This window comes from Amphibalanus amphitrite, unplaced genomic scaffold (genome assembly GCF_019059575.1).
Source record: "Amphibalanus amphitrite isolate SeventyFive unplaced genomic scaffold, NRLGWU_Aamphi_draft 000852F_arrow, whole genome shotgun sequence".
Taxonomy (NCBI): domain Eukaryota; kingdom Metazoa; phylum Arthropoda; class Thecostraca; order Balanomorpha; family Balanidae; genus Amphibalanus; species Amphibalanus amphitrite.
This window is the reverse complement of record NW_024882346.1, coordinates 153,866-168,029: the sequence shown is the minus strand read 5'-3', so window position 1 is coordinate 168,029 and position 14,164 is coordinate 153,866. Positions and strand designations below refer to the sequence as shown.

General features: G+C 53.9%; 1 protein-coding gene across 1 annotated transcript in view; it reads left to right on the top strand.

Annotated features, from left to right (window-relative positions):
- Positions 1-419: 419 nt before the first annotated feature.
- Positions 420-14,164, top strand: part of LOC122367121 (patched domain-containing protein 3-like) — a 58,839-nt gene continuing 45,094 nt past the window's right edge. The window contains exons 1-2 of the mRNA XM_043339937.1: positions 420-594; positions 10,245-10,939. Of these exons, the coding sequence (XP_043195872.1) occupies positions 10,272-10,939 (668 nt within the window). The 5' untranslated portion in view covers positions 420-594; positions 10,245-10,271. The remainder of the gene's footprint in view (positions 595-10,244; positions 10,940-14,164) is intronic.

Sequence of the window (14,164 nt, the reverse complement as noted above, 5' to 3'; positions counted from 1 at the left end):
TCGATAATTTGTCACCAATACTCAAAGCAGCTTGGTTAGAGTGTGATACGCAAGAAATGGGAGATGGTGCTTTTCAAAGGCTCTATGGATTTGACCTGGGTCCTCGGTACAATTTCGTAAGCCTTCTAGATATAGGTAAATACCTAAAAATAAACTTAGAAGTAAACACCAACGGATGTCGAAACGTAAGCAAGAAAAAATAAACATACCTATTCAGGTATAGTGGCTCCCCATTTCGGCCAGTTTGACCCTCACCCCTACTTTTGTTGCGCAAGAAGTTGAACATTCAAAATACCTGGAAATTTTGATCGCGGGACCTGATAGAACGTGACTCACACATCCTTCTCTCGTAGCCGGAGGTCCGACCCGGAAACCCCACCTTGCCCCTGCTCCTCCACCTCCTGCTCCTCCTCCTTCCAGCACCCTCTGGGCGCATGCGCGGCGGCGGCGGAGCGACTGTCGGCGCGCGAGGCGGTCGGCGCAGCGGCGGCGACGGCGTTCACTCGTCGAGTCGCGCCGATCACGGCAGCACGTGCCGCGCAGTGAGTGTCGCCTCTGCCGACCGCGCCTGCAGCAGACCGGACCTGCAGACAGGTAGGTGTCGACCTCTGAGCACGCAGAGCGGTGGGATATAACGGTGTGGGGTCGGTCGGCGCCGCGGACCGCTCGTCCCACCGCGGGGAGAGAGAGAGAGAGAGCGGGGCCAGCGACGGGCAGCTGGAGGAGCCGTTTTCATCACTCGCTTGCACAACTACTGACGAGGGAGCGGCGCCGCCATGCCGTGCAATTCTCCCGGCTGTGTGCCATGGGCAGCCCCTGAGGCCCTGTGGAGTCGGCAGGGCGGGTCCCGCTGACTCCGACTCGCACCAGGCGACTCCGACTCCAACGACTGAGTCTTAGATTTCTGCGTGAATCCACGGACGATTTTTAGGTGCCGCTCCAGCGATCCTGCCCACTGGTCCATTCACGGCTACGCTCCGGTGCCGCCGTTGGCTCACATATTTCGGCTGGAGCGGTCCGGCGCTCTCGACCCTGGTATTATCGAGGCCACTGGGCCGCCATTAAATACGGTGCCATTCGTTGGTAGGGTTCTAAGTTAGATCTTCACGTGTATGTTGGATTGTGGCAGAAATCTGATATTTCTACGCCCCGCATGGAACCGTTACTATTTTGCTTTGCCTGACATACCATGAGCCGCCTGTGAACTGGTCTGAAGCAGTTTGCTGTCGCATTAATTGTCGACATTTCCATACTGGCCGGCCATGTCGACCTCTGAGCTGCCGGCGCTCCGGCCCGGAGTTAGGTCGACCGGTCCAGCTGTCTGGCTTGAGATGTGGCGATCCGGCCACGGTCACGCCCGGGCTCCGGACCGGCCAATTACGCTGCCGTGTGGGGCAATCCGTCACCTTGGCGGGGACCGCAGCACCGGGCGGCCAGGACGGCGGCGGCGGCGCACGGCTCCGAGCTGACCGGTCGGCCGCCTTTCGCTCTCGCCGCAGAGGGGTCACGGGCCCACGGCGCGGAGCCAGCCGGCGCCGAGAGCGCTCCGAAAGCCGCCGGGAACCGGCGCTACCGCCCCCACCGGTCGCGAGCGGCCACCCGCACCACGGCGCTGCGCCGAGCAGAGGAGAAATCGTGCCTGCTCGTGAGGTAGAGGCAGGCAGAGAGTCGCACGAGCGGCCCGCTCGGGCGAGCTCAGACAGTGCGGCGGCCACGGTCACCCGAGCGGGCTCCGCTCGACCGGCACGTGGAGCCTGCCCCGTGCTCAGTTCGCCGAGCCATCGGCATTTGATGGCCCTTTGTGGCGCTGGGTCGCGGGGTTCGCAGCGGATTACAAACATCTGAGGCTGTAGGGTGCATAACCACCCCACTCCCTAAAACACCGGTCTCATTGTAACCCAGATCGTCATAAACGCCCTTCAAAGTTCACCAAGCACGGGCTACCCGATCTTCAAAGATCAAATCCACGATCTCGGTAAACTGCTCGGATCCAGTATCACCAGAGATTTCCATGCTACCTATGCCGATGCCGGCCGGCGGTCTATTCGTAGCCCACTTAGCATGCATGGTCTCCGGGCCCGCGCGCCGCTGAGCCGCCTCGGCGCGCCGCGCTCGGCGACTCCGACTGTAAATAGGTCAGTAACTTGCCGCCGGTGAGGCCCGCCCGCCAGCGCTCGCGCGCCGCAGCCGCGCCCGCCGCGCTGTGGGTTTTGGCGGCGGCTGAGGCTGATCGATCTGACGAGGGTGGACCCTGGCCTTGCTGAATTTGAATCGAGCACCGGCTGCTGCCATGTGTAAACGGCGCGGGTTGGTTGTGTCGTCTTCAAGTTGGTCAGGGTCTCGGCGTTGGTTGGCGCAGAGGCGGAGGAAGAAACAGAGAGCGGGGAGGCTGCCGAGATGGTACTGGGGAGAGGCATGAAGGATTGAATAAGGACAATGTCAGGGGAATATTTTACTGATAACACCTTGAGCCATTCGTGATATATTCAACTGGCTAAAATCGCCATGACTTCCAGAGCGGCGCCAGAGTAAGACGGGTGCTTTCTAAATCGGTGACACAGGACAGACCCCGCAGCCAGGGGCGCCGCGCAGCTCCCAGTCGAGCTCTGTTCCGGTGGCTGAGTGTGGACTGCATGTTGCAACGGCGTCAGTTATGTCAGCGGTCGGCGGCGCTGGCCCTGGCCGGCCCGTGCCCACGGCTGGCCGGGCCTGGGGCGGCGCTGGCCACACCTCGAGCGCAGGGCGTGGTGGGCACACCGGTACCAACCGCCGCGGGACGAGGCGCCCGGTCTGGCACCCAGAACCAGCCGCACACGCTCAACCGCCACCTAAGGTCAAACGTCGCTTACGCAACTCCCGCCGCGCCTTTCGGCCGTCTGTCACACCCACCGCGTCGAGCTCTATCTGCCGTCGGTCTCGACGGTAACGCACGTCGGACGTGACGCGTACCGGCAATGATATGTCACGTCACGATGCGCGGTGTGTAGTGGTGATACGAGGCGTCACCAGTCACCAAGGATCACTGGAGCATCAGCACTTGCGTCATGGCTAGCTGTTTGCCAATCGGCCCCAGTCCTGACACAGCTGACGTCACTGGAGCTCACACCGTAAACAGCCAATCACTGGACGCAATGTCGGCGCCAGTGACGTAGAAATGGCGATGACAAAAGGATGGTGCTGGGCGACAGCTTTGTTCAGACTTTCGGCGACCGTTCCCGTTCTGCACGGCGAGTGGCCATCAATCTTACAGAGCCGCCACCAGTACCGTTTAGAGTGTCATGTAGTGAAACGATTGCATGAAATACACGTGCGCCACGCGGCCCTACACGCCGAGACAAGGCCGCATGTGTTGGGGACATCGCATGTAAGAGAGGTGCACAACCAGACGCTATTTCACAACTCCTCATGGGGCGCATTTGATTACCAGCGCAGAGGCGAGTCCAGCCGCTCGAATCACGAAGGCCTCCCTCGTCTGTTTGTTGTACGAGAGATCAGATTTGGCAGGGCGTTGATTTTGAACGGCCAGTCTCATAAGTTATGGCATCAAACAAAACGCATTCCCAAACTTTGGACGCACAATGGATAAGTTATGTTGCTCTATTTCGTGCCCCCAGACTCTTATACCGACTACCAGGGACTCATATCTCCCACAGCTTCCACAACAAGATCAGCCGATGTAAGTGGGCCACCACAGCTCAGGACATCTGATAATCCAGGCCCATATCTGGAGAAACACGAGAAATGCGTACGCGCAGGCGTGGTGCTCAGATTATAAGTTGAACTTGTTGTTGCGTTGACCCACTGGCCCTAATGGCCTCAGGTGCAGGATATCATCTAAACCCAGTTGGAATGAAGCACATAACAGATATCGAATTTCGGGACGAAGGACCGTTATTTATCTGTTGACCGTCGGGAGCTTCTCGCTGGCTAAATCTCGTAAGGTAGGTATATCCATGGCCGGGATGCGAAAATTCGTTTCAGCCGCCGTCGGCCGTGCTTTGCAGACCTTAGAACACAAGTCCCAGTGACCCAGTCGAGAGGCATTCGTCAGCAGGCGCACGGTTTGTCGAGAAAGCGCCAGTCACTGTCTCCATTGTCGGCCTCTCACAGACTCTCTTCAGCCGCCACGCTGTGGACCGTTACGCAGCTTCATGAGCGCTGGATCAAAATAACTACGCCGCCATGGGTCAACGCTCGCGCCTCACTGAGGCTTTTTAGTGTTGCCATGATAGGCGAGCGCCGTACAGCCATAGAAATCTTTGGCATATGCCCAACGTGGGTGTCAAAGCTCCCAGCAGGTGGATGAGGCTTGCTCTACATCGCACGCGGATGTATGCGTCTTTTAGCTGATATTCGAGGATAGCCTGGCGCGCACCCACTGGTCAACTAAACGAGGGAGTCTATTCATAGTTTCGCACCCCCACCAGTTCAAGCGTTGACAAAGGTCATCATAAGTGATTATACCTAAATCCATTTACTCCATAATTCATAAATTCTTGCTAAACAATCTTATTGTATGCAACGGAGCTTTCCAAGTCAAGCAGAATGGGCGTTTAGATACACAACGCTACGGCTGTTAACATTAAAGGATATAAAAGCCAATATGCATTGCACTTTCACCGAGCAGGTGCTGTTCGGATCATGACGATACATTTCAGCATTTCGAGAACCGCTTCATTTCAAGAGGAATGGAAACATGGACATGGAGAACCCTGTTAAAATAAAACCAGCATGTGAATGGCAACTTTATCCGTCGGCTTTATTGCTCTCAGTTGTGATAGCCTAGCGAGTAAAAGTAACGGATGAGACTGCACTTATTATTATTATTTTTTATTATAAATTTGGTTCGAACCTTTTGATGGGAAGGATTCACAAGGACAGAGCCACCGCTAAGCGAAGCTTGTTGCGGTGACCCTGCCCTCTACCCTCCGATCGCGCCATTCCAGTTCTATGGCAGAATTTAGAGTCCAAAGTTTAACGTGCGCACATAGCCGCGCACGGCATTTAATATAAGATATAAGCATTTAATTTAAGAATGAACTAGAGGATGAAATACGCCGAGTCTAGTGACCATGGAAATGATATGCTCACAATCGTTCGTTTTCAGCAATGCAATGGATAAATCCTCCCCCTTGATATGAAGTCTATCTCAGAGATCAAACATTACATTGCATAGCCTTGAAGGCTGTTGCGACAGACCGATTTAAATGTTGAGCAAGTGTTTAATATTTTAAGCACCAGCCCTGCAAGGGCCTTTAGTTTTGATTACGACAGGGAACATTTTCATGCAGCTGCAATAGGTATCTTTCTCACAGGACTGGTTACGATCGCCTGAAGCCCATGTTTATGCCAAAGTAAAGTACTGCTCAGATATAGTTTATCTAGCTTATGTTACACCATAGACTACACTGATGAGTGATGAGGAGAAGTCAACGACTACACACATATACAATAATATCCATGCCTTTTCATTCTTTGTGTTGTCTTAATCATGTCGATAATCTTATTTGAACAGGACCCAGGCGCATGTTAGTTGTAACCACACCTTTACAATTACTGGGTTAACGTGTGACATTCGCCCCGTTTTAATTAGGAACATTCCTCCAACTATTGTCCAGCGTTAGGCGAAAGTGAAAACGGGATTACCGGTATCTGTCAAGAGTGCTTTCGTTTCGTTCACATCTCCGTTCTCCAGTGGCGACAATGACCGGACGTGCGTCCAGCAGCCTGCTGTCCCATTGAATAAAACCTACCCGTCATCGTCGCCATTTAATGCCGGTCACTGCCCCCTCACGTGTGCTCTCGGTTCCCGGTTCCCCACCCCCTCCGGCGACCCCCCCCCCCCCACCCTCCAGACAGTTACTCAACATCTCGGAAGTCACGACTGGACCCCCTCCCCCCACACCTTTCGATACACTCTCTCCTCGGAATTTCGCTTACGCACGCTGTCAGCTCCGGTTCGCACCTCGAGTGTCTGCGGGAGGGGTGGAACCAAATCGCCTCCGGTGTATTCTGTCTTGAATGCCCAATGAACAGTGAAGGTGGGTACCAATGACTGTTCACCAAGTGAAGTGGTGCCAGTGAACGAACTTTGGGAGTCTTCTTCAGTACGTGATCACTGCTCAGATCACGTCTGGCTCCATTAAGTTTGACAACTCACTCAATGTCCCTATTGATTTCAATGTATCCAAGTGGTTGCAGCAGATTAGTTTTAGACAGGAAACGTATTGACTTCCGTCGGGAACAGCCTGTAATTTACACAAATCAACTTAGACTGCATCATTCTAAGATGCATTCGTCCGTCCGTAGCAATGTCAAAATGAGCCGAATGGGTTGGCTAGTTTTTTTTTTCTACGACTCTGAACTGCGGATCGTATGACGCCAGCTGGTGGCTTCGCGGGTTTCATTGCGCAATCGGCCAAAGGCAGACGGTATATGAAATCCATGTCACTCCATCGTTCTGGGCAGATATGTCTCGATTTGGCATGAGCATAACGGCAAAGACTGCGTAGGTGCGGTGGGTGGTCCCTGTTCTTCGCAGACATGGCGAACCCCTACGACTGAGAGTGAATTTCAACAAACGGTTACGTAAAAAGTGTGCATGCATAATATATGTATCTGTGCGTAGGTCGATTTCCTAAGATGAATACTTACGAGGTACATGCATCACGCGAATACCTTACTAAAGGGTACATTGCACAATGGCAATTTTCCGGAACCCATCCAACTCCTGAGCGGACGTCGGTGACGGACCGGATGGTGATACAACACCGGCGTACCCTGCAGGTATGTCAAGGCCAGGCAGCATCGGACGGCGACGGGGCACCTTACCAGGTGTCACGTGACACCGAATAGCTGCATCCTGGCCGCCTCAGGCGAGGGTCACGTGGCGTGATGCATCGGTCACGTGACACGTCACGCCAGGCGCCTCCGGCCTCCGATGTCACCCTTGATCCCGGAGCCGTGACCTCGAAAGGGCTGCGAGTCGATCAACCGAACAGTGGACAAACCGCAAGTGCGGGGGTCCGGGGAGGCCTGGAAGAACTCTGCGAGGGGTCTTCAAAGAGGGGTCTGAGGGCCACCGGACAAGCCGATCGTGCCTGCACGTCCACCTACCATCCCTCCTCCCCGCCCCGGTCCTTTCTATATCATCGCCACCCGACCGTATACGCACCGGACGTTGCTCAACACTGCCGCTGTTTCACACTGCGCCCCGACCGTCAGACGACGAACCGATAGGCTGGCGTCAGAACTGATCAGTATGCGTCCTACCAACGCGTCGGATCTGAACTGGGCCTTGGTTGGGAGTGAGTCCCGACAGCGACACGCGTATGTGGACCGTTACGTCAGAAAGTGTGAGGGCTGGGGAGAGGTGTTACGTCAGGTGGTAGCGTTGCCCTGAGGCAGACCACGCTACGAGATTGCTCGTATGAGGCACGTGGGGCGAGAGAGAGAGAGAGGGAGAGAGACAGAGAGAGAGAGAGAGAGAGAGACAGAGAGAGAGAGAGAGAGAGAGAGAGACAGAGAGAGAGAGAGAGAGAGAGAGAGACAGAGAGAGGGAGAGAGACAGAGAGAGGGAGAGAGACAGAGAGAGGGAGAGAGACAGAGAGAGAGAGAGAGACAGAGAGAGAGAGAGAGAGAGAGAGAGAGAGAGAGAGAGAGAGAGAGAGAGAGAGAGAGAGAGAGAGAGAGAGAGAGAGAGAGAGAGAGAGAGAGAGAGAGAGAGAGAGAGAGAGAGAGAGAGAGAGAGAGAGAGAGAGAGAGAGAGAGAGAGAGAGAGAGAGAGAGAGAGAGAGAGAGAGAGAGAGAGAGAGAGAGAGAGAGAGAGAGAGAGAGAGAGAGAGAGAGAGAGAGAGAGAGAGAGAGAGAGAGAGAGAGAGAGAGAGAGAGAGAGAGAGAGAGAGAGAGAGAGAGAGAGAGAGAGAGAGAGAGAGAGAGAGAGAGAGAGAGAGAGAGAGAGAGAGAGAGAGAGAGAGAGAGAGAGAGAGAGAGAGAGAGAGAGAGAGAGAGAGAGAGAGAGAGAGAGAGAGAGAGAGAGAGAGAGAGAGAGAGAGAGAGAGAGAGAGAGAGAGAGAGAGAGAGAGAGAGAGAGAGAGAGAGAGAGAGAGAGAGAGAGAGAGAGAGAGAGAGAGAGAGAGAGAGAGAGAGAGAGAGAGAGAGAGAGAGAGAGAGAGAGAGAGAGAGAGAGAGAGAGAGAGAGAGAGAGAGAGAGAGAGAGAGAGAGAGAGAGAGAGAGAGAGAGAGAGAGAGAGAAGTAAAGTAGAAAGAACAGCAGATGAAGCGTCCACGAGCTTGGAGGAACCTATGATGTGGCAACAAAAGTACGTTTACTACCAGAATAAGCACTCGTTTTGGCACTTGGCACATTCGACAGCATATGTGAGCCAGTCCATGATGCGCCGCCATGACGAGAACAATACAGAAGCCGATCGAGGCAGACCAGTGTTCCAGTTGTTCGGCCGAGTGCGTCGAGCACTGTCGCCCTTCAGCCTATCCAGTTCCGGTACCGTGAGCAGTGAGCACTTTCTCAGAACACGACTCGGTGGCCAGGTGGCGGGACAGATGACCACCGGGATGATGTTCAGGGGTAGCTGAGGCATCAGCTGTGCAGTATGCAGCAGACCCCTTCTCTTCCCTTTCGCTTAACGGAGAACGTCTTTCTTGGCACGAGTGGTCTTCGCGCTGTGATGAAAAGCACTCAGTGAGTTTGATTTTCCATGCGTTGTTATGAAGCATTATGTGGTACATACTGGCAATCCTGCTGGCTGTACCCCAGGGGCATGTCGACTGACTTTCGCTCTGACTCACATCCACCACCGTGGGTCGGATTGTGGGACCGCCTGGCGGCCAGTGACGCACGGGAGGCCCGAACGGCCTGAGGGCAGTCCCTTCACGGCCCACCGACCACCCTGTCTGTTTGTGTCACGCTCGTGGTAGAGAAAAGAAGCCGAAATTAGGTTGGAGGCTCCACGATGTCCATAGCATCCTGCGTAGCGCCACTATACTATCCCCGCAGCAGCGGCGACGGCGCTGGCGTTGAACGCACGCAACGACCATGGGAGCTCCAGCAGCGCCAGTTTCACCCCCTTGGCGCCGCGCAGTCTGGCCCTCTTGCAGCAGTGGTGCTTGGCTAATTGCCGCCTGAGCTCGTGGGTGATTACCTCCCAGCAGGCTGGCAGTTTGAAGGAAGGGCACCCGGGGCAGGCACGCCCATAAGACTTGGAATAAGTTGGCTAAACCAGCCCCGGGGCTATTCCGAGAACCGTGCAGCGGGAGCCTAGGGAGGTCCTTTTCTCGGCTCACCGGACGATGAAGTCCTTGGGCGGCGCCTGCAGCGAGCCACGCAGCATCCGACATCTGGCATTCCACGCACGTGCATGCGATGTGGGTGAACCTTGAAGCGGCGGCGGGCGGCGGGCGGCTGCGGCGGCGGCGGCGGCGGCGGCGGTGCGGGGACAGGGCTCGAAGGTCTGGCCGAACAGCGAGTCTGGCCTTGGCCAGTCGGGGCCGGCGCGGCCCGATCGGCGACCGGGCGTCTGCAGCCGGCGGCCCGGCCGGCCGGTCATTAGTCGGGTACGCCGGTCGCCGCCGCCGGCGCCGTCTCGATGCGATCGGCCCTCGCACGAGGGCCGGTCGTGAGACGGCGCGAGGGCGACGGGTCGGTGAGGGCCGCCGCCTCGCCAGGTCGGCGGAGAGGCGGCGTAAGACGAGTGGCTGTCAGTTCAGGAGGGCCATTTCTCATGGCGCCCTTCACCGCTGGGTGTCAGCACCTGGGCGCGCCCAGCTGCCCCCCCCCCCCCCCGGGCACCAATGGGCGATGATAGACGATGCTCCTGAGACGTACACACGTAGCCGCGCCCACATAACGGCACCCTACACAGCTGGCAGTGTGGTTTGATGGATGGGTAAAACGCTGAGTGAGGGAAGTTGGTGGTATTTCGACTCGTTCGGTTGAACCCCGGAAACATTTTCGATCAATGCTGCGTGCATTACAAATCTCACATGTAGGTAATTAATTCCAGTCATGGTATGCATGTAACGTAGCCAAGATGAACCATCTTCCTCTGATGAAAAGCTCCCCGTGCACGGTATGATCAGGCCTTAATTATATAAAGACTAATGACAATGCAAAGCCAACCGTTTATTCTGGCCCTCGCTCTCTGATGAGTCCTAAACACCGCCTATGCTAGCTCCGTCCTCACCAGCTTCCGGCCTGTTCTGACTTGCACCTGTCTGTCCTGCAGGCGCTCGAGGCCCACTCTGCCGTCACCATGAAGTGCAGCGACAAATTCAAGATCGTGGACAGGCTGCTGACCAACTGGTTCAAAAAGCTCGGCCACAAGGTCGGCGAACACCCGAGCTACTTCATCATCATCCCATTCTTCTTGACGCTGCTGGCCGCCACCGGGTCGCAGCGCATCTACTACGAGGATGACCCCGAGTACCTGTTCTCGCCGGTCACCGGACGCGCAAAGCAGGAGCGCGCCATCGTCAAGGAGTTCTTCCCGGATAACTTCACGCGCTTCAACCCCAGCCGGATGACCGATCTGGGGAAGTTTGTGCGCCTGCTCATCACCGCCACTGACGACGGAACGCTCATACGACCGGAGGTATTTGACGAGATTGTCCGCCTGGATTCCATCGTGTCCAACGTCACAATCAGTAACGGCGAGCGCGACTGGACGTTCGAGGACCTGTGCGCCCGCTGGGAGGGCAAGTGTCTGAGGAACCCGATCGTGAAGCTGGCACCGTACGTGCCCGATGTTGTGAGCGGGAAGCTCAACCTGACGTACCCGATCTGGTTCAGTGATAACTATGACATCTTTGTGTTCCCCGCGTCTCTGGGATCGCCTGTGGTGAGCGGAGAACATCTGCAAGAAGTGCCGGCCCTCCAGCTGCTCTACTGGGCGTCCAACCACACCGACTTCGACGTCAATGTGTAAGTACTTCTTTCCGTAAAGCACTATGCTAACATCTACACAATACACAAAAACGTTTGTTCTTTCAGCTCGTCATGGCACTAGTAATCAACGTTTTTCCTTTAAGGTCATTTGGTCCTCTACATCTTGTCCAACACCTCTGCTCAAGCCTAATCAATACAGGTCATGTCTGTCGAATGTCCTTGCAGTTGCTTTCAATGAACATAAAGCAGGATGGCATGCCTCTTCTCATGAAACTTCCAACGTTCTTGGATTTCCCGTCAGCTAACCGCACTTCCCGTCGTCCATCTTGAAACAGGAGCGCGTACCGTAGTCTGCCGTTAGGCTGGCGTAGGTAACTGTTCTCCGGTTGCGGTGGACAACAGCACAGCTGGTATTTACCACACAGCGGACCCAAGCTCCGACAAACACGCACATGTTTGTCGTTTGGGGAGACGTCATGCGTGACAGTCCCTAGCAACCACAGTCCTTCAGATGCTCGGCTCAAGATCTTGTTCTAGGTTAATACCAAGCAGTGGTTGCTGTGGCCTCTCAATGGTTGTTGGGATGGTGCATGCCTTCTGAATAATTTATTACCTGCCTTGATGAGGTCTCTGTACTGTACGCTTCCGGGTGATATGCTGGGGTATATATGCCGATGCTTAAGCCCATAAGCAGCGCTAAGCCCCCGTCGCTATAGCCAGATTATCAGATTGTGCCGAATTCCATAGTGATCAGTAATCACGGCATCGTCATCACGACATTTACTGTGAATTCGTGACTGGTTTCGGGGAATTCAGGGAGTTTCGGCCCGGATCAATGGAGATGAGGGAAGGGAATGTAATGGGTCTGTAGATTAGTGACAGGATTGAAGTCCTCAGCGGTGCCATGTCAGAGACATAATGGAGCGGGCAGCACCTGGTCCGACGCTCGGTGTTCAATTGGCTCAGTGCCAATCTGTGGTCACGCGATGTGGTTGGGGGCAGGGGGAGGGGGAGGTCGCTTGTGGTAGTCTTTGGTTTACCACGCTCTCGAATTGGAGCAAGATCACACCCATATTTAAACGTGAGTAATGCCACAGGTATACAAGTCAGAATTCCGTGAAAGTCGCCCTAGTAAAGCTATCAATCAGCAGAATCAAAGGTTTGAAACGAAATGCAATCAATGTAGCAGGACAGCAAAACTAACGTCCGGTTTTCGATTCGCAAACTAATAGGATATCTTGGAGCTGTACCGATGGCACCCGGAGCCGAGCAGTTGTCTCTGTGTGTCAGTTGGCATCCGTCTGTACCGTTTTGCGGCCGGGCCTGTGAAGCGAACCGTTTACATTCACCCCATATGGCGCAACGCGGCGGGCCGAGCCAAGGTCCCCGCCGGCGGCGGGCGGGCGGCGCCTGGCAGGTAGGCTGGCCCGCACCGGCCGGCCGCCGTACTACGGCCAGACCGGTGCTCGGGAGGATGACTGAATTGGCCTAAAGATGACTCAGAGCCAGGCTTCGTGTTGCGTGATACTCGTAAAATAACCGAGCCCTTTGTAGCCTGACCCAGTGACAGAGCTGCCTATATGCTGTCGCCCATAAAAAGGAATTAAAACGTTGGCAAATATGATGCGTCTGAACCGGTATTGCATCTCTTGCTTCACGAATACATCAGCTGATCTTCCAAGGTGAAGCTGTCAACTACTGGTTCATGTTTCCCGACAGCCACCTGCTTACCAATGTTTCCGTCCTGTCGATCCTGCAACATTGTAAATTTGCCTTCAAGGACGACCACCGAAAGCGAAACCAGACCGGGCAACAAGCGAAAGTGGGCGAAATCAGTGTTCAGTGGATACGCGCGTTGACATTCACGTTCCTATAGTAATCCCTTCACACAGACAAGCGCCCGCGCGGTCCTGCAGCTGGATCCGAAAGCGGCCTAACCAGAGTGACGCATTTTATCAGTTCCTCGCGTCTCTCAACACAGCGACAAGCGCGGAACACAACTACTCGTGGCTGATTTTTATCTGTCGAACGCGTGTTCTTTCGAAACTTGACCGGCAGCAAGGCGTAGTATTGACCGAACGTAAAGCAAGTCAAATGCTGGAAAGAAGCTTAGTGCTTAGATGTTGCCTGTCCAGCCTTGCCCAACGCCAGCTTTCCTAATATTTCAACCCATGGTTTAACTCTAGTTGGACATTGACTGTTGATCTTTGTCTGCATTTAAGCTTAACCCGCGCCCCGCTGGGGGGGGGGGAGGCAGAATCTGCCCCCCCCCTCCCGCATTTCGCCAATAACTTCTAAACGCGTTACGCCAGCGACGTCAAACTTTCAGTATCTTATCATACATCAATTTGACACGTTCCCTGAAAATTTGAGCGAAATCCGTCGGAATTTTTTTGAGAAATTGACGTTTTTGTGACGTCATGTTCGCCATTTTCGCCTCAAAAACGGCAAAATTTCAAACGCAGCTAAAATCTTCATTTTTAAAGGAATCAAGACGTAACAAAAAGGTTATACGTGATTCTACTTTGTCCATCAAATGGCTATCTCGGTTTTTTGAAAATTTTGGATTTTGGCCCAATTTTTTTTCAAAAAACTGACTTTTTTGGGAAAATAATGATAAAATCCAAAATTTTGAGTGTATCGAAAAAACCGGAATATATGTCAGAGAAGTAGTCTATGTGCACCTACATACCAATTTTTAGAAGAATCGTTTCAAAAATGTGGGAGTTATTCAAAATTTATGACGTCACGACATACAAAAATTTAAAAAATGTCTTTTTTGGAAGTTCTACACCTCGTACGGAAACAAAAATAGCACCATTCGATTCGCCGTGAAAAACTGCATCGGATAGACACCTTTTTAGGCCTTAACTACCAACTTCAAAATTTGACCTCACTTGACCTGACCTTGACCTGACCTCGACCTGAAATTCATCCAGAGGTGGTCCATATCACTTATTGAGTGTGCCTATTGAATTCTATGAGTAAAATGACCCATAAAACATGTGTCGCACATGCCCTTTTCTATATTTTGTTTTTGGTGACCTGACCTGACCTGACCTGACCTTGACCTTGACCTTTGAATGACATTGCATGCAACGAATATTGTCTTGGTAGTCTAAGAACACGTTTTGGGCAATCAGTCTCAGTCCATTCTTCGGCAACTACGGTGCAAGGCCGATACTGTAGAAACTTGCATTTTGTACCCTTGACCTGACCTTGACCTGACCTCTGACCTACTTAAGCAAAAAAATTTGGGCT